At 41.1% G+C, this 18,495-nt stretch overlaps 1 protein-coding gene across 1 annotated transcript; it reads left to right on the top strand.

Annotated features, from left to right (window-relative positions):
• Window positions 1-369: 369 nt before the first annotated feature.
• PTHLH (parathyroid hormone like hormone) lies at window positions 370-12,099 on the top strand. Its single transcript, XM_079715866.1, has 4 exons — window positions 370-464; window positions 969-1,091; window positions 7,083-7,505; window positions 11,975-12,099. Exons 2-4 carry the CDS (start codon window positions 991-993, stop codon window positions 11,982-11,984), a joined length of 534 nt encoding a protein of 177 aa, XP_079571992.1. The 5' UTR covers window positions 370-464; window positions 969-990; the 3' UTR covers window positions 11,985-12,099.
• Window positions 12,100-18,495: the final 6,396 nt, after the last annotated feature.

Genomic DNA, 18,495 nt, shown 5'->3' on the forward strand with positions numbered 1-18,495 from the left:
CGCCGGGGGCCGCGGGGAAGGAGGGGGGCTCCCCGTGGCCGGCGGGACGTTCCCGGCTCGGGGCTCCCCTCCGGTCGCTCCGGCCGCCCGTCGCCTCCCCCGCCCCCCGCGCGCCCGCGCCCTTGCTCGCCCCGCGCGCGTTCCTAGGGCGCCACCTCTTTGCGACTCGCTCACTTCTCCGGCAGGTTTGCCTGCGAGCGTGTGAACATTCCTCTGCTCGGCTTTCAACTCTCCTCCAACCTGCGCCGCCCGGCCAGCATGCCTCCCCGGTCGTGAAGCGGGGCCGCTGCTGCCCCGCCGCTCGCTCAGGCCGCCGCCGCCCCTCCGCGCCGCTGTTAACCCGCCCTCGCCGCCACCTGGCCCTCCTGATCGACGACACACGCACTTGAAACTGGTTCCCAGGGTGTGTGGAATCAACTTTCCGGAAGCAACCAGCCCACCAGAGGAGGTAGACAGACAGCTAGGTATATATATGTGGGTCTCGCTGCAAGTGGCTCTGGAACAAGACGGCCTAGTTCGCAAAGAAGCAGACTTCGGAAGGGAAAACTTTCTCTTTTTTTTTAAGAAGGGGTTAGCCCTGCTTCCCGAACCCAAGATACTGCCGGCCAGATTAATTAGACATTGCTATGGGAGACGTGTAAACACGCTACTCATCATAGATACATATATAAACCCATTTCATTTTGGTTATTATTTCGGAGAAGGCGCCTCTGATTTTTCTTTTTTTTTTTTTTTTCTTCCTCTTTTTGGTCCCTTTTTGCCTGTGTGGTTTGGAAAAAGCACAGTAGTTTGTTCCTAAATAAGTAAGTGCCGAGAGGCTCCAGAGAAAGTTTTTTTCTTGCTCTTTTCAAGTTGGGAGATGCCCTTGAAGAGGCTATTTGAGAGCAGGCTGAAGGGGCGCAGCGGGGTAGGGCGGGGAGATGGAGATGCCGGACTGACACTTCGGGCCCCTTTCCTCTCCGTTGCAGGTCCCCAGAGAGAGAGGATACGATGCTGTGGAGGCTGGTTCAGCAGTGGAGCGTCGCGGTGTTCCTGCTGAGCTACTCGGTGCCCTCCTGCGGGCGCTCGGTGGAGGAGCTCGGCCGCCGACTGTAAGTGCCCGGTCCTCCCCAGGGCGCCGGGTGAGGGCTGGGGAGTCCAGGGGGAGAGGCCACCAGGCTGGGGCGCTGCCCAGGGCTCGCCGCGGTCACTGATGCTCCTCGCCCGGGTTAGAGAGCGGAGAGATCCGCTACCTGCCCGGGGCTGAGCCCGGCTCCTCAAACCCGGCGGGAGAACTGGTTGAACCTCAAGGGGAAACAGGCAAGAGACAAGTTTTTTGTGTTTCCATGAGAGGGAGCGTTTTACAGAATCTCCTCTAGGCAAGATCACCTTTAGTGAAAAAAAAAACAGGGGGTTACTTTCAGGACCTGGGAAGATATTGAAACTGTGAAGATTGCAAGAGACTTAGATAACTCGGAGGAAGCTGAGGGATCCAGGAGACATATGTCTGTGTACACTTGTAAACGTACACACTGCATGTGGGTGGCAGGTTTTGTGTGAAAAGCAAAAAACTTTACATCAATTTTATTATGAATGGCATTATTTTAAGCATATAAAATGGACCACATTACATAATGTAGGCATATTATATAATGAAGTAGTAACAACTTTGCAATGGCACAACTCCAACATTGGTATTGATACCGTTCAAGAACGCTAGAGTGCTTGATTCCAAAATGAATATTAGGTGTGGAAACTTTTTTTTCCCCCTTGGAATTATTGCTAACAGCTCTTTAATCTGGAGTCAAATATTTGCACTGTAGACTGGAAACTTGTATCTTGGCATTTTCATTTGGTGATTCTTTAAGGATAATTTTGACTTTAAAATAGTCATACCTCAAAGCACACCAGAGAATTAACCCCATGTTTTGTGACTGAAAAGTTGGAAGAGCGGGCACGTACACTAGCTTAGTAATCCGTTGGACCTAGCAGTTCATTAATGTGTGTAAGACCATCTTTGGGTGATCTTTAAGCTGCACTCTCGGTGTTCAGGATGGGAAAACCATAAAGTTTGAGAACTGAGACAAGTTTGCCTCTGATGAAGGAATTACGGAGAACTTTTACACTAACAATAAAAATAGCAATATCTAATGCTTACAATCAAGTTCCTGGTGCTTCCCTGTAAATTCCCAAGGGTGTACAAAGAGGCAACTTTTTATATGTGCCCTTGGTCTATTATTATTAAAGCAGAAAATCCTTAAATGAAATTACTTTAGACATGTCTGAACCTTGGCACCAAAATGAAAATCTATCATGAATCTCCTAAGGCAAATCGTGTAGAACATTGTGCTGAAGATAAAGCTGCATTGTATTCTTCAAATCAACATTTTGCTGATGTATGTCTGGAAATTGTATTGGCTTTTTGCTCATTTTGAAACTTGTATTTAATTCAGTTATGTAAAATCCATATATAAATATAGATGAAGACTAAATTTTTAAAAGCACACTTAAATGCTGTATTTATTTGGTCAAAAAATACTGTCTTGGAACAGAGCCAATTTTTTTCTTTAAAGTTGCTTAAGAAATACCTGCTTTCTCTTTTGAGAAACAGTAAATGGGCCATGATTAAATCTACAGTTATGACATAAAACTAGTGCTAAGTTAGTCCTAAAGGCTATTTTTAACTCTTTCCTTGTTGCACCTTGCAAAAGACACATCAGAAACCATTTAGCATCCAGAGACTCTGTTATAGTTTTGTTTGTGGGTGAAATACAATATTGCAGTTAAACACTCACACTCAGCAGATGGTTATAAAACTACCACAAAACATTCTTATAGTTAATGGCTAATAGATCATCACATTACAGCCATGGTTTTTCATGGAGGCTGAAATCATCAGCAGATTAAAAGGTTTCATCAAATTATTGCAGCCAAATGGAGTTTAAAAAAACAAGTCATTATTTTTGCATTATTACCAAGTAACAGTAAATTTTGTGTGCTAGACAAAGCATTAGTCTACTATTACGACAAATCAACCTAGTTTCTTGAAAGAAATTTTAACATATAATCAAATCATATTACTCCCCGATTACTTTTCACACCAAGTATTAGGGAAACTGCTTTAGATGTTTTCTAGCTAAGGGCTAACTTTTAAGGGAGAGGAAACTACTACAACAATAACACTTCCCATGCCATGGCAATGTAGGTTGTGAACCTTCCGGACCTGTGAGTCCAAAAGGACTTTACTTAATGAGTCTAGAGCGTGAGTAGGTTGGAGACCTGCGGACATTCTTGTCCAGATTTATGTGGCTTTCGGCAGGTGGCGGTCTTTGTGTTTAACTTAGAAAGCCCCAGCAGATTCAGAAACCTAAAACATCATTGACTGATTTGCTTGGGAGCCAGACTGGGTCTATTCCACTTAGTGAAAAGCATAACTTTCGACTGAGTCATTTGGGTTGGAAGGGACTTCTGGTGAGTCATCTTAACTCTAACACCCTAACCCTGACTCTTCCATGTACCACAGAACTTTTCTTCTCAAACCCACATGCCTTCCTTAGGTGCCTAGCATCAGCACGAGCATGCCATCTCTTCCTGTGCTGAAAACGGAATTCCCATCTCTCCAGCTATTCCCTTTGCTCCATGAGAGCTCCTTAGAAATTTAATCTTCTTCCCTGAAAACTCCCTTGAGAGTGATTTTTTTTAAGGCAGAAGAGCTGTATTTTGACTGAATTCAGAGTTATCTGTGTTAAGCATGTCCTCCACATTTTTGCATCTTTTAATAATAATCAAAGGAAACCATGAACATAGCATACTTGTTTTTCCATGTTGGGTATGTAATAAATGTCATATGAACCATTGTGCTATGCAATGTTTACAGACATACAAAGTAACAGACTGTTACTGAGGCCATATTTACAACTTAAGTACTTCAGAATTATCTAAAGTGAAAGCCTCCCTAATTGGAACATGTTGCCCACCCCCCGTGTACATCTAGTTTGTACATGTTAGTCACTTACCCTTGTCTCAGTTAATGTCTTATTTGGAAAGTAAATAGAACACTCCATGGACCTTATTTCTTGTTGACAATAAAGACACTATTATATCCCTGATCCTCTAATGTAGTTGCTCAATCGGAAATTCATTCTTCACAATATTTTAAATGCAGACATCTTTGAGCTAGTAAGTAAATTACGTAACAGCATTTCCGATTTAACATTTGAGAAAGTCTGTGTTTTCTAATATATTAATAATTACCCCTAAAAGGCAGAAAGAATCTTGGTACCCCATGAAAGATGTACTATTTTAATCTGGACAAAGTTGTGCCATATTGTAGGCTTTTTATAAAACAGAGGATAGAGTGATCTCTCCATTTCCCATGAGAACCATCCTGGGAAAGAGCAGTGCCTGAGTTAGGAAGGCACCATGACTCACAGTTGACAGGCTAGCCAGGATGACAGGCATATATGCCAGTCAGAGGAGGCATGAGCAATGGTGGCTTGATTAGAACAGACTAACTGTTAAAAGTTTTGACCCCAAGTTAAGCTACAATAGGCTGTATTATACATTTGGAGAACAATACAGATGGGTGGCTATCTGCCAGGAATTGAGAAAATAATAAAAGCTCCAAATAGTATAATTGATCACGCCTAAGATCTTCCTTCTTTAATGTGACATTTTGCTAAAAGATACTTATTAAACTGCAATACTTATAATACTTGCAAGTATATCAGTCCTATTCTTTAAAAATGTTATTAGACAATATAAATCTGTTGTAGCAAAGCCTCCAATTTGTAGGTTATTAAAAGTTTCCAGGATACTAACTACTGCCACAAAGTAAGTGAATTTTAATCTAGTCACATGTGGCACCTTCAAAAAGGAAGAGAGACTCCTTCATGCCTCATTTAAACCAGGCTCCTGTTAAATTCCTTTCCATTAAGTCATGTCTTTTTTGCACAAGCTTCATGGCTTAAAGTCAGTGCACACGCTACAATGCTGAAAGGAAGCTGGTATTCTGGCTATAAGGTCCGGAGAAATAATGACTGTGTTTTCATGCCTTACCCTTCTGGGACTCACAATATAACCAGACAATCTCTCATTCCCCCAGTGATAATCCAGACTAGGAATCCTGGTTCGTTATTCTGGTGAGGAAAATGTACTTCTTGGGACAAGCTTGGTCTTCAAGGAAACTGATAAATTGCTGTCCGTTTGCCCCTTGCCATGGTGCCTACCACAGGCTCTTTATGCCCTTCCTTTCTTGTTTCCTCAACATACACTTCAGCTTCGGCAAGAGAAAGGGTTGAGGAAGTCAAAAAACAATCTTGGTTTTAGAATCAAAAACTTCGTCTTTGGAGCCTGGTTCTGCCTGTTCTCATCATGTGAGCAAGTGTGAGGCCTTTAATCTCTCTGAACCTCACTTTCCACATCTGTAAAATGAGGAGAGTGCTATTTATTATTGTAATATTTCTCTGAGGAGTTAAAGTTGTATTAATGAAAGTAATAAGAGACCAGATAAATCTATCGTAGTGTCAGGAGAATGACAATACGTGGGATGCAGCCCTGTGAAATACCTTCAGATACTTTTTTTTTTTTTTTTTTTTAATTTTTGGCTGCATCATTGGGTCTTCGTTGCTGCACATGGGCTTTCTCTAGTTGCGGCGAGCGGGGGCTACTCTTCATTGCAATGCGCGGGCTTTTCATTGTGGTGGCTTCTCTTGTTGCGGAGCACGGGCTCTAGGCACGCAGGCTCAGTAGTTGTGGTTCGCGGGCTCTAGAGCGCAGGCTCAGTAGTTGTGGCACACGGGCTTAGTTGCTCCGCAGCATGTGGGATCTTCCCGGACCAGGGCTCGAACCCGTGTCCCCTGCATTGGCAGGCAGATTCTTAACCACTGCACCACCAGGGAAGGCCCCTTCAGATACTTTTGAAAATGAGCCACTTTGGGGGGTCGTTTCAGTGGTAGAAATTGGAGTTAGGTGCAGCATAGTTGTAGCAGACATAATATGACTGATTCATGTATGCAATTCCTAAATGTGGCTAATAAATCCACACAGAATAATACAAGAATGCATGAATGGACATTTAAGCAGGAGTCGGGGTGTTATCTAAAAGAATTGATAGAGAATTAGTTTATTCTTTTTCACTATATTTTCATTAGAGTGTTGTTTAAATAGGAAAATCATATTTGTTTCTAGAGATATTTTTAAGACAAAGAACAAATAGAAAAGTGAATTTCTCAGTTGAGTACTAAGGATATTACCCTCTGAAATTCTAAATTAAAAAAAAAAAAGACGCACAGATGAAATAGAATGATCTCACTTAATCTAAACACTCAAAGTCATTTTAAAGAGACCACCCCCTAGTTTACAGAAAATGATGCATGCTCTCTCTGACAACTAGCCTTCAAATATAGGTTCTTGGTAGCCCATAGTCTAATATCAATCACGTTCAAATTCAGTGTGTTAGGTGGTTTCCTAGACAGGCTTCACAGCTCACTTCATCCTTCAGTCTTTGTTTGCTTTTACTAGTAGAGCTTGCTCTTCTTTGAGACTCAGTAGTAGTATTATTTTCTCAAGTGGGGAGCAGTATGTGTGCATGCACGCCTGCTCATGCACAAGTGTGCCTGGGGCAAGTACTCAGGTGAAATCAGCCACCTTTTTGTTTCCCAGACTAGGACACCTGGATTTATTTCCACAACACAACTCTGAAAAATGTGGGGAAAAAAAGCCCAGTGGTTTCTGTCCATTTCTTTGAATAACTGAATCATAATATTTTAAATTGAGAAGACAACATAGAAATCTCAGAATCTGATCCTTTCCTTTTAAACAGATGGGGCCCCTGAGGCCCAGGTAACGTTCATGTTCTCACCAAGGTCACAGACCTAGGGAGCCGCATAGCTGAGGCTGGAGCTGGAGCCTCCTAACGGCCAGCTCTTCCCTTCCGCTCTCGCCCCTTCCCTGCTCAGTCAGCTTTCAGCTCTCCCAGCTTAGTTTGTATCCTGTATTGGATCAACTAGACAATTTAAAGGGCTTTCCTCAAGTCTTTGTGGTCTCTGCCATCTACTAAAATGTCATTGTTTCCTTCCCCTCCTGTTCTTTTTCCCTTAAAGCAAAAGAGCTGTGTCTGAACACCAGCTTCTCCATGACAAAGGGAAGTCCATCCAAGATTTACGCCGACGATTCTTCCTTCACCATCTGATCGCGGAAATCCACACAGCTGAAATCAGAGCTACCTCGGAGGTGTCCCCCAACTCCAAGCCTGTTCCCAACACCAAGAACCACCCCGTCCGATTTGGGTCTGAGGATGAGGGCAGATACTTGACTCAGGAAACCAACAAGGTGGAGACGTACAAAGAGCAGCCACTGAAGACACCCGGCAAGAAAAAGAAAAGCAAGCCTGGAAAACGCAAGGAGCAGGAAAAGAAGAAGCGGCGAACTCGATCGGCCTGGCTGAACTCGGGTGTGGCTGGGTGTTGGCTGGAAGGGGACCACCTGTCTGACATCTCCGCGACATCGCTGGAGCTCAGTTCACGGTAACCGGCTCCCGAGGCCCCAGCCCCTCCTCTGTGTCCCCAGGTGGGGTGTGGAGCCTCTATTCTGCTTTGGCTTGCACAGACCTAGAATCTCCTCCCTATCTGTCCCTCCATCAATGGCTCCACAATTTAAAAGCTTACAAAACCAAGATGGCTCAGGATACGGCCTGCCTTAAAGCAGTGTGCTCCTAGCCCTTCAACACCCACGGGGGTTTAATCACCCTGCTTCTTTCTCCACCAACAAATCCCGACACCAATCCTTTAGTGCCCTACTAACCCCTTTCATTTTTTTCACTCAAGCTTTAGAAGCTACTGCACCTTCACTATTTGTTAGAGAAACGTATTGATTTCCCCCACTCACACCACGTCAAACTTTATGATTGTTTTTTCTTTCTTTCTTTCTTTCTTTTTTACTCCAAGGGAGAATGCAGAAGGCTTTGATATGACCTACAAACACTACAGAAAAATATCTTACCATAAACAGTTCTCAGCTGTCCACATTTTAAAATTTAAATTTAATTAAAAATTAAATATATTTTCATTTAATTAAATTTAAAAATTTAAACACAGACTTTACATTTATTTAATTAAATTTAACTCTGGTTTCTACCAGTTCATGAAACAAAAATCATGATTTCTGAAAATGTTTAAGTATAGACTTCGTTATAAGATATAAGTTTTTCTCATGTATCTATTTGTCCAGAGCAAGTTGAAATACTTCCTCTAGGGTATTACAGTAGGAATAATAAAACCACATCTATGTGGCTTGTTTATTCTTAGCTCACAGATGCTCATATGCACAGATTTTGGAGCCAAAACCCTTAGGTTCAAGTCTTGGGTCTAAACTTATTAAAGCTCATAACATTGGGCAAGTTCCTTTCTAAGGTCTTTCTAAGACTAACTCCCCTCTTCGGTGAAATAAAGATAGTACTTGTGCCAACCTCACTGGGTCAGGTGAAGATTAAGTGAGATTACATGGAATTATTATTTGGGTGCTTTTAGATTTCGTTCTGGTTGTACCATCCATCTATCTATCTAGCTAGCTAGCTACCTATGTGTGTTTCTGTGAGGCAAAAACGGGGCAAGTATTAATCTCATTTTATAAAATAGAAAAGGAAGGCCTTCCACAGTTAAGGCAACTGAGCAGACCTGGGAACTGGGATAGGTGGTCCTCAGAGCTGCCTTTATTTCATTTCCTGACGCTTAGGCCAGCGCCGTGTTAGTGCTGCTCTTTACCCCTGCATTTCCGCTGATAGGATCTTTTTTGGTTTTTACTTTTCAGTACAGCCCTTCTGTGGGGTTTGAAAGAAAGAGGAAAACAACACAAGAATGCATCATATGCAGTAATGATCTCATTATTTAAAGAGTCCCCTGTTACTTGTCCAATCCTTTCCCCTGACTGGTAGAGATAGGATGACAGAGTGATGTTTCAAAGGGGATTTTGAACCTTTTTACCATCACATCTATCTTCGAGTTACGCTGACAAAACCCATCATTAAATAGCATATAAATAATAGTTATACTGGTTAAGTAGTACAGCTTCAGTAATCAATGGGCAGTGGCACTAGAGGAATCTTTAGCATAGTGAATTATCTATTCTGCAGATATCTAATGGATCTATAAGGGGTAACAAACCCCATAAATCTTAGTGTAATGCAAATATTCAGTGTATTTTAAGATATGATCCTAGTTGTACATATTTATAACTAATGCAAGGGTTTTACTTTATTGCCAGAACCTATTTTTATCCATTATATATATATAATATATATGTTATAAAAACAGAAGTAGAGATACTTTTTAATGAATTCTATTCATTTAAAATTTGCAATGCTCTTAAATATCTGGAGAATTGAAAACCAGCCCTCGTCAATTCTTATCCCAAAGGTGTCTCTAAGTTAAAGCAGATTTAGTAACCGTATGCTAACACACATATATGGAATCTAAAAAAACGGTACTGAAGAACCTAGGGGCAAGACAGGAATAAAGACGCAGACGTAGAGAATGGACTTGAGGACACAAGGGGGAAGGGGAAGCTGGGACGAAGTGAGAGAGTAGCACTGACATATATACACTGCCAAATGTAAAATAGATAGCTAGTGGGAAGCAGCTGCATAGCACAGGGAGATCAGCTCGGTGCTTTGTGACCACCTAGAGGGGTGGGATAGGGAGGGTGGGAGGGAGGCTCAGGCAGGAGGGGATGTGGGGATACATGTATACATATAGCTGATTCCCTTTGTTGTACAGCAGAAACTAACACAACATTGTAAAGCAATTACAATCCAATAAAGATATTTAAAAAAATAGATTTAGTAAAAATTAGGCAGTACCCTAATCAAATCCAGACCTAGGACTGAAAGAAGTAGAATACTTCTGCTTCTCCTTTCTGTTCCCTGGTTCTGAGGGATGTTCATGGAAAGCACTGTTCATTTGGCAGCCAGATGTTGGCATTCTCCCAATACAATGCAATAGAGGTGTAGAGAAGAGTGGGGAAATTCAGGAGTGTACTGATGAGAACATATGGGGTCATGCAAATTTTGTAATCCAACTAGAATCTTTTCAGAATTACTATTTTAAAGATTTGTAAGCAACCAACCTTTTATTAATGTCCTCTCTTTAATCTCTTTGCATTATTATACTATGATTTAAGAGGCCTGATGATATAGCAAGCACGGACTTTATTATACTATATAATAGTGGTGGTATTTCTTAAAAGAAACTATTGTGCTAACACTGTCTGGATCCTCTCACGTGAACCATTCAGTGGAAAATACATAGCTTTAAATTTTGGAAATTACATTTTGGAATTTTTGATGTTGCAAATGAGATGTCCAGTTACAGTAGAACTCATTTAATTGAGACCATATAATTTGCCTTGGCAAACACTGATTTAGAAATAATATAAAACCTTTTCAGTACACAGAAGAGCTAGAGGTCTAAAGTGTTGTCATACTCATATGTTTAATAAACATATACATATACTTTTAGGTCATGGTATATATTTTACCTGACTGTTCCACTACATGCCTTTGTTAAAGGGAAATCAGAAGGAAAGATAACAAGCAAACTGGCTGGGCAGGGTGAAACTTAATCAAAAGATCTTTTCCTTGGTCCTTTAATTTATTTCCTTTTTCTTTCCTTCTGAGGAAATAATTGTTCGAGACTATTCATTCCCTCCCTGCTTGTGTTACTCTTAAACTCAATTCACTAAATACCATTTAGTACCAAGACATTTAAAAATCAGTACAGTAAGCAAATTATTGAGTTTGACAGTTGCCTTTTGGACTTTATTCATAGCATCCATCCATATCCACCTACCATTTAAAATTTTAATCGTAAACTATTTTTCTTCTGTGTAACTAGGAGCTATTTTATCATTCCAAACAAGACTCTTGGTGAAGAGGTCAATTCCTTAAGACATTAAAACACCCTAAATGCTAAACTTGCTTTTCATTCTTCAAGCTGCACATAAAATTCCTAAATTGTCAAGAGTTTGCTTCTTGGTAGGTCTCACAACCATGCAGGTCTGCCATGTAAAACTCTGGCTGTTAATGCAGTGACACAGCCAATCAGATTCCATTCCGTAGTTGTTTCCTTGACACCAATATGTATTCCCTGAAATAGACCACACAGAGAGAAGAGAAAAGGAGAGAGGAAAGCAGAGAAAAAGTCACTAGCTCATCTTAAAATACTGTCATTCCAGTGTTTAGAAGGGTTTGAAAAGGTGTCAGTCCCAAGTGGTAACTTATTTTGGGTAATAAAACAAACACAGTGATGTGAAATATTGTTATTTTATACTTTAAAATTAATTGATTCTTATTCTCTAATTTAAAATGGGCTTTCCCAATCTCTAATGCAAGATTCAGTCAAAAAACTAGCAGCAATTCTCTCTTAGTTTTGGCTTCAAAAACTAAAATCCAATGATAGTTTTATTCATTAGTGTTTAAGGACAGCTAAGGAAGGACAGATATCATCAAATCATCAACCAAACATACTTTGTTTAATTACACATCCTTCTAACCTTTACCCCAAATCACACACTCTACCCTCACAACAGCCCATTATCTTAGTGAGAGATTGGCCAAATGAGAACCTGAACAGAATAAGCAACCTTTGCATCACCTCTGTTGGGCATCACCGGGGAATAAACTTCTAAGCAAGGTGTATTTAATGATGTATTGCACAACCTGGCCTTATTTCTGAATTCTCAAATTTGTCCCTTACCCATTTTCCTTTCTGCTCTACATTGACCATTTGATCAGATTAAAGACCTGGCCTGTAGCAGAGGTTCTAGAAAGTCAGGTGGATCCCACAATCACCTTCTGTAAAAGATATTTACAAGCAGTCCCCCGAATCCCTTTCTATTGTGATTCTATATTCCTTAATTTACATCCTTTATTTTATGTCTCTTCACTTGTAAAGAGAATTAACCTGTTTTCTCCTCTTCTTTCCCTTCTTTCTCTTTACAGGAGGCATTGAAATTTTCAGCAGAGACGTTCAGAAGACATATTGCAGGATTCTGTAATAATGAACATATGGAAAGTATTAGAAATATTTATTGTCTGTAAATACTGTAAATGCATTGGAATAAAACTGTCTCCCCCGTTGCTCTATGAAACTGCACATTGGTCATTGTGAATATTTTTTTTTTTGCCAAGGCTAATCCAATTATTATTATCACATTTACCATAATTTATTTTGTCAACTGATGTATTTATTTTGTAAATGTGTCTTGGTGCTGCTGAATTTCTATATTTTTTGTAACATAATGCACTTTAGATATACATATCAAGTATGTTGATAAATGACACAATAAAGTGTCTCTATATTGTGGTTGATTTTAATGAATGCCTAAATAATTATCCAAACTGATTTTCCTCTGCGCATGTAAAAATAGCAGTATTTTAAATTTGTAAAGAATGTCTAATAAAATATAATCTAAATTACACCATGTCTCAGAAGGTGAATTTTATGTGTACATAGATATATCCTTTAAGATTTCTAGTAGAAGAAACATGATGTAATTTTTAACTGTATTTGAATATGGTCTTAAGTTTAATATGTTTATATTGGTACAAATTCCAACATTTTCAAATTAGCTTAAAACCACTTAAAATGTATTTTTGTCTGATATTTAAGTTCAATTCAGCAGAATGGCTGAATTATCTAGACATCATTTTATGAAGTACATCCAATTCAAGGTGAAGAGTGGAGAGGGCAGAAAAAAAGCAGAGAAAAGTCAGGAGAAAAAAAATTAAAGAAACTTAGTCCAGGTCTTCCCTGGTGGCGCAGTGGTTGAGAGTCCGCCTGCCGATGCCGGGGACGCGGGTTCGTGCCCCGGTCCCGGAGGATCCCACATGCTGTGGAGTGGCTGGGCCCGTGAGCCATGGCTGCTGAGCCTGCGCGTCCAGAGCCTGTGCTCCACAGCTGGAGAGGCCACAACAGTGAGAGGCCCGCGTACCGCAAAAAAAAAAAAAAAAGATTCTATCATACAGTTAGCAAAACATGACCACATGCAAAGCTCCTCCTAAGGACTCAATCAAACGATTCAGAGGTGTTAAATACTGGTAGCTACGAAGATTCCAAAGGCTGAAGGTATTACTTCACTGAATTATATTATCATGTGTCCTGGGTCAACTCCTTAAGAGAAGTACTGTTACTTCCAAGTTGCCAATGTTACTTCCCTAATTATTTTGTGAACTTATTGAGGGCAGGAACCTTGTCTTAGTCCATGTATATCATCCAACACTAGATAACAGCATTAGTACATAGCAGGTGCTCAAGAAATGTTCATTGAACAGAACTTAAAAGTTCTTTCAGTTTCTGGATGAATGAACTGAAAAGCAGAGTTAAGCAAAAAGTCTGCTGGATGTAGGAGATGGATCAGAGTTTTGAGTATTTCAGACTCCCGTGTCATGCCATTCTCTTATTCCAATAACAAGAAGCCCAGAGAATGACTAACTGCTCCAAGTTATCAACCTTTCACCAGAGTGACCTTTGTTTTTCAGCTTCTGGTTTACTAGGAACTTTTCCAGCCCTGAAAGTACAAGAAGCAAGGGTTTGTGCTGAGTATACAGCAACCTCCCAGAGGAAGTGAGGAGAATTTAAAATATCAGGTTACCATCCTATGAATATACTGCACAGACGTTACCCATAAGGTCCAGTTGTGCACAAAGAGGCACACTGCTATTTTGTCAGAAGATTAATAGACACAGTTCCCGACCAGAGCTACCCAACATCAGGATGAGAACATTCACATCTCTGTGCAAGTTCCTGATACGCTCACATTTACAAGTGCAAAGCATAAGGGGTATGTTTTCAAACTGCATTTTAATTAAACTTCAAAACATCTTCCAGAGAATTTCCTTACATTTCCCTCCAAGCTGGAAGACATTTACAAATGACAAAATGTGTCACCCCTGAAAACATGGATTGTTTTAATGGTGACCCCTACTCCTTGCCAAGTCTACTTTGCTTTGGGGCCTGAAAAGCAAAATCACCCATCCATCTTCCACTTGAGCTCACTGGCTTGTCACCGAAGAACTGCTGGCAAATAATCCATGTTCTACAAAATGAAATCAAAACAATTACAAACTGCGCCATGTTGGATTTAGTAATTCTATATTCACATTACTCTTTCTTTCACTCATCATGAGTTTTAGTAGAACGCTTGAGTCAATGTAGAATACAAACAATACATTGAAGTGTTGTATCATGGCTATCTAGAGGTGAAAGAAACTAGAAAACAGGCATGTTGTCTTAAGGAGAATTTTTTTCTCTTCGGATGACAGAGTGAGAGATACTTAATTCCTCAAGAACTAGAAATTTTATTCCATAACAACATTTTATGACATTATAACAACTAGTATGTCATAAAGAATAAGTTAGCCTAACACATTGCCTAATATAATAGAGCTAATACTTGTTTTCCACTAGCTTATTATGCCCAGCTTGCACTAACCTAATTTACACTCTAATCTTTCCAAGCATCTCATGAGGTAGAGGTTTGTTGTCTCCATTTCACAGGTGATGCAGTTTTGCCTGAGACGGATTAGACAACTTGCCCAAGAACAAGCAGAGGTCACAGGGCAGAGAAGGGACTCAAAGCCAGGGCATCTGACTCCTGAGTCTGGACTCTGTGCGCCATTGCTACAGTGTTGCAGTAAAGCTTGGTCAGAACAAGCATCTTTGAGACAAAACTATTTTGGTCTTGAGATGATCCTATTTTCCTCTACTCTCTACTGTCTGGGAGGGCACCCCTTACCAGCCTCTCTCCTGCTTTCCTCCTTGGCATCTCCTAAGGCTGACTACAGCCTTCTATTTCACAAAGCTCATAAAGCGCACTCTCTCTCTCTCTCTCTCTCTCTCTCTCTCTCTCTCTCTCTCTCTCTCTCTCTCTCTCTCTCACACACACACACACACACACACAAGAAGCCCAGGTGTTTGCACAGTCCCATGAATGAGCAGCTGTTGCTTTAAAAGGAAGGTGGCAGAGGAGGCCAGGGAGCACTGGCTGGCAGGCGGTGTGTAAACTATACAGAGAGCCACTTTCTGTAAGAAGGCTAAAACATATTTAAAATGGGACCACCTCAGAGATGAAATCTTCCCCCTCCTGTTACCGCTCAACCTGCTCCAAAACTCCAATATTCAGTTTTTCCAAGTGTCCCTCCCCCTCCCCCGGAGTTTGATGATTTTCTGTGTGAACACTTGGCACATTGCAGAGCAGCTGCATTTAGGAGTCACAAACGATCGCCCAATCGCCGCAGTTAATTCTTTGCCCAGCTAGCAGATGCACGTGCCCAGCCTGCGTGCCCGGCAGTCCACTGCCCACACGGGGAGACAATGAGTGAGCCAGCATCCTTTCTTTCCAAAGGATTTTCCTCTCTGGGTTGGCTTTTGGCTACTTATTTATTTCTTTTTAAATTACCTGGAAAAGAGGAGATCACCTTGGTTTAAGGAAGAAGGATGCCGCTGGTCGCGGGAGGGCGCTGCGAGGGAACAGAGCGAGGCGTGATTCGGGTTTCAGCTTCTTTCTGTTGGAAATCAGCCTGGGGATGAAGGTGAAGACCGCACACCAGCTCCTGGAGGTGCTTGCTGGCTTGACTTGGGTTCGAACACCCGACCTCTTGAATGTTTTTGTTTTGTTTTGTTTTGCGGTACGCGGGCCTCTCACTGTTGTGGCCTCTTCCGCTGCGGAGCACAGGCTCCGGACGCGCAGGCTCAGCGGCCATGGCTCACGGGCCCAGCCGCTCCGCGGCACGTGGGATCTTCCCGGACCGGGGCATGAACCCGTGTCCCCGGCATCGGCAGGCGGACTCTCAACCACTGCGCCACCAGGGAGGCCCTCACCCCCAGCCTCTTGAAATCTCCCCACATTTCCCTCCGAGAGTCTGAAATTCCCTACCTTTTTAAGTCAGATTTATCCTTCTACTTTTATAGCTCTCGATCTAATTGTGAAGAATCCTGCCCTAATCAGAGCCGTCTTTCTCTTTTACACTAAGTGAATCTTCTAAAGAGATACAACTAAATACATGTTTTATTCCCAGAGGGACACACAAGTCTTAGGGTAATGGCTACACATACTTTATTAATTCACCGGTTAGGGGAAAAAAAACATATTTTTACTTCTTACTGTGCTGGACTATTAGACCGTGTCCCTCCAATTGGCTATAGCTCTCATGACAGACCTCCTCGTCCCACATTTTCCAAGAATCACATAGATTCATGTGCCTGAGTGACGACAATGACAGCTACTCTGTGAACCTAAAGGCAGAGTCAATTCTGTCCTTTCCTGCAGATAACTAGTTTTCTGGTGGATTCTGTCCTGATATCACCTGCTCCTATGGTGTCACGACCAAGAGGCAGCTAGCTTGAAAAGTCAATGTCAAAACAGACTGTGTGAAACTGATTTGATTGTTGGGCCTGCAGCTCATATACTACTTGGCCTTTCTGGATGCCATGCTGAATCTGCAATTGCTTATTTTATCTTTTCTTATACCAAATATGTTTTTAGCCCTTATTTCCTATTGAGTTCATGCTTTTCTTTGAGGGTTGACCTAGCAGCAGCCTATTGCCTAGTAAATACATATCTTTTTAGTTGGGAGTGACTGGGTCCCCTGGAAACATCTTCTTCATCAGGGTTGGAAGTTGCACTTCCTTGTATTCAACACAAACTGTAGCTTAATACAAATCCTGGACAGTTTCAATCATCTTTTACTGTAGTTATAATGATGACAATAATAACAATCCCTTACGACTGTTTAGTGTTTCTGTAGTCAACCACCACAGAAATAACATCTACAGAGAACCAAATCAACCTTGAGTAATCTATAATAAAAATTCAAAGTTTGAGTGTTTTAAGTACATGCAATGTATTTTATAGTAATAAAATGATAGGGCTTTTCTGATAGGTGAGAAGTAAGAGCTCGAGAATGGTTCTAGGGTGCTTTTCTATTGTTCCAGAAGAAGTCCACTCAGCAGATGTGCTCTTCAACATTCATTCCACACACTTAATAAACATTTCTCATGAGTTAGGCCCAGAGGACATAGAGACAACTGAGGCACAGTCCCTGTTTCAAGGACCCAATAGATTACCTACTGCTGTTGAACTCTGCTAAGCTTTCTGCTGGTACCACCTGGAATTAGGAGGAGAAATATTTCTGCTTCAAATACTGCATCCCTTGTTTAGTGAACACATGTTGTTTGTCTTCCCAGGGAAGGGAAAATATTTGTGCTTCCAGTTGAAAACTATGCAACTAGATTCTAGGCAAAGCCTCTCTGGGTTATCAGATTCCGATTCTGTGGGAGTTGTTTTATAATTCTCTGAATTGTAAGTGACCAGTAGCAAGACAAAATAATTCTTGTCTATAATTTTGTCCTATAGAGGTTCAATTAACTTCTTCCCAACACCCCCAGCCTTGGAAAAAATAGTTTTGCCTCCATTGGCACATTCATTTCAATCTTTTTTGAATGTGTTATAATCTGTCTTGCCCTCTCATTGATTAGTGTGTAGAATAAACCTGTAGCACATGTTCATTTACATATCTACACCAGACTTTTTTTTTCTTTTTTTTAAATTATCTTGTAACAACAGTATCTTCCACTTGAGGGATCCACCTTTTCTCCATTCCATGTGTTTTGGAGGACTGGAGGGTTAACACAGCCTTCTGGTCGGCGGAGTGTGCAAATAACCCAAACTTTGTCAAACAGAGAACTCCATTATCTCTGATTGGTTTAGGGATGGGCACATGATCAAAAATAGCCAATCAGAGTTCTCCTGAACTTTTCTGCCGTGCATTATGGGAATTATGTTCTTACTTCTTTTGCATTCTTGGATTGTAAGAAAAATGTCTACATTTTTTTGTGTGTTCGTCTTCCCCAGATGCATAAAAGAAGCTGTCCAGTACAGGAAGGAAAGAATCCAACTTACAAAGAAAATCAGAGACAAGAAATGAAAAAAGACAATGCTGACACCATGGTTTGTGCCCTGGATCCACCCATTCCTAAAGTTTTTAGTTATATGGCAAGGGGCTGTGGAGTGGGGAGAGGAGAAGCAATCTCCTTTTTCTTTTCTTTTTTCTTTTTTTTTTTAATCTCCTTTTTCTTAAACTAGTTTTGTTAGGTTCTGTCGCATAGATCTAAAGGTTCTGAAAAACAAGCCTGACTTCTAACTTTCCTGATTTTCCCCTCTTTTCCAACAGCCTTATATCTACTGCAGAGAATGTCTTTGAGCAGCTAAGCTACAATAACAGATCATTTTAAGACCACAGAGGTAACTGAGATAAAGAAGGAATAACACACTACTCACTTATATTAAGACAGGCTTAAAGCAGTAGGCAGGCTTTTCTAGGGTTTCTTGTTGCCGCACAATTTCCAAAGCTGCAATAGCTTCCTCTGGTACCGGAGCCCTGAGTTCATAGTTCTTTTTTTTTTTTCTCATCCAAGACGACCAACATGTTCAAGCACTGTCCACCTCTCTTCCCCAACCCAA

The sequence above is a fragment of the Hyperoodon ampullatus genome (assembly GCF_949752795.1).
Source record: "Hyperoodon ampullatus genome assembly, chromosome: 11".
In the NCBI taxonomy this organism is placed as follows: Eukaryota; Metazoa; Chordata; class Mammalia; order Artiodactyla; family Ziphiidae; genus Hyperoodon; species Hyperoodon ampullatus.

Excerpts from the sequence above, each read along its gene's own strand:
- PTHLH (XM_079715866.1), top strand. The coding sequence starts at position 991 with ATGCTGTGGAGGCTGGTTCAGCAGTGGAGCGTCGCGGTGTTCCTGCTG. Across the intron at positions 1,092-7,082 it reads GAGGAGCTCGGCCGCCGACT|CAAAAGAGCTGTGTCTGAAC; the intron begins GTAAGTGCCCGG and ends TTTCCCTTAAAG.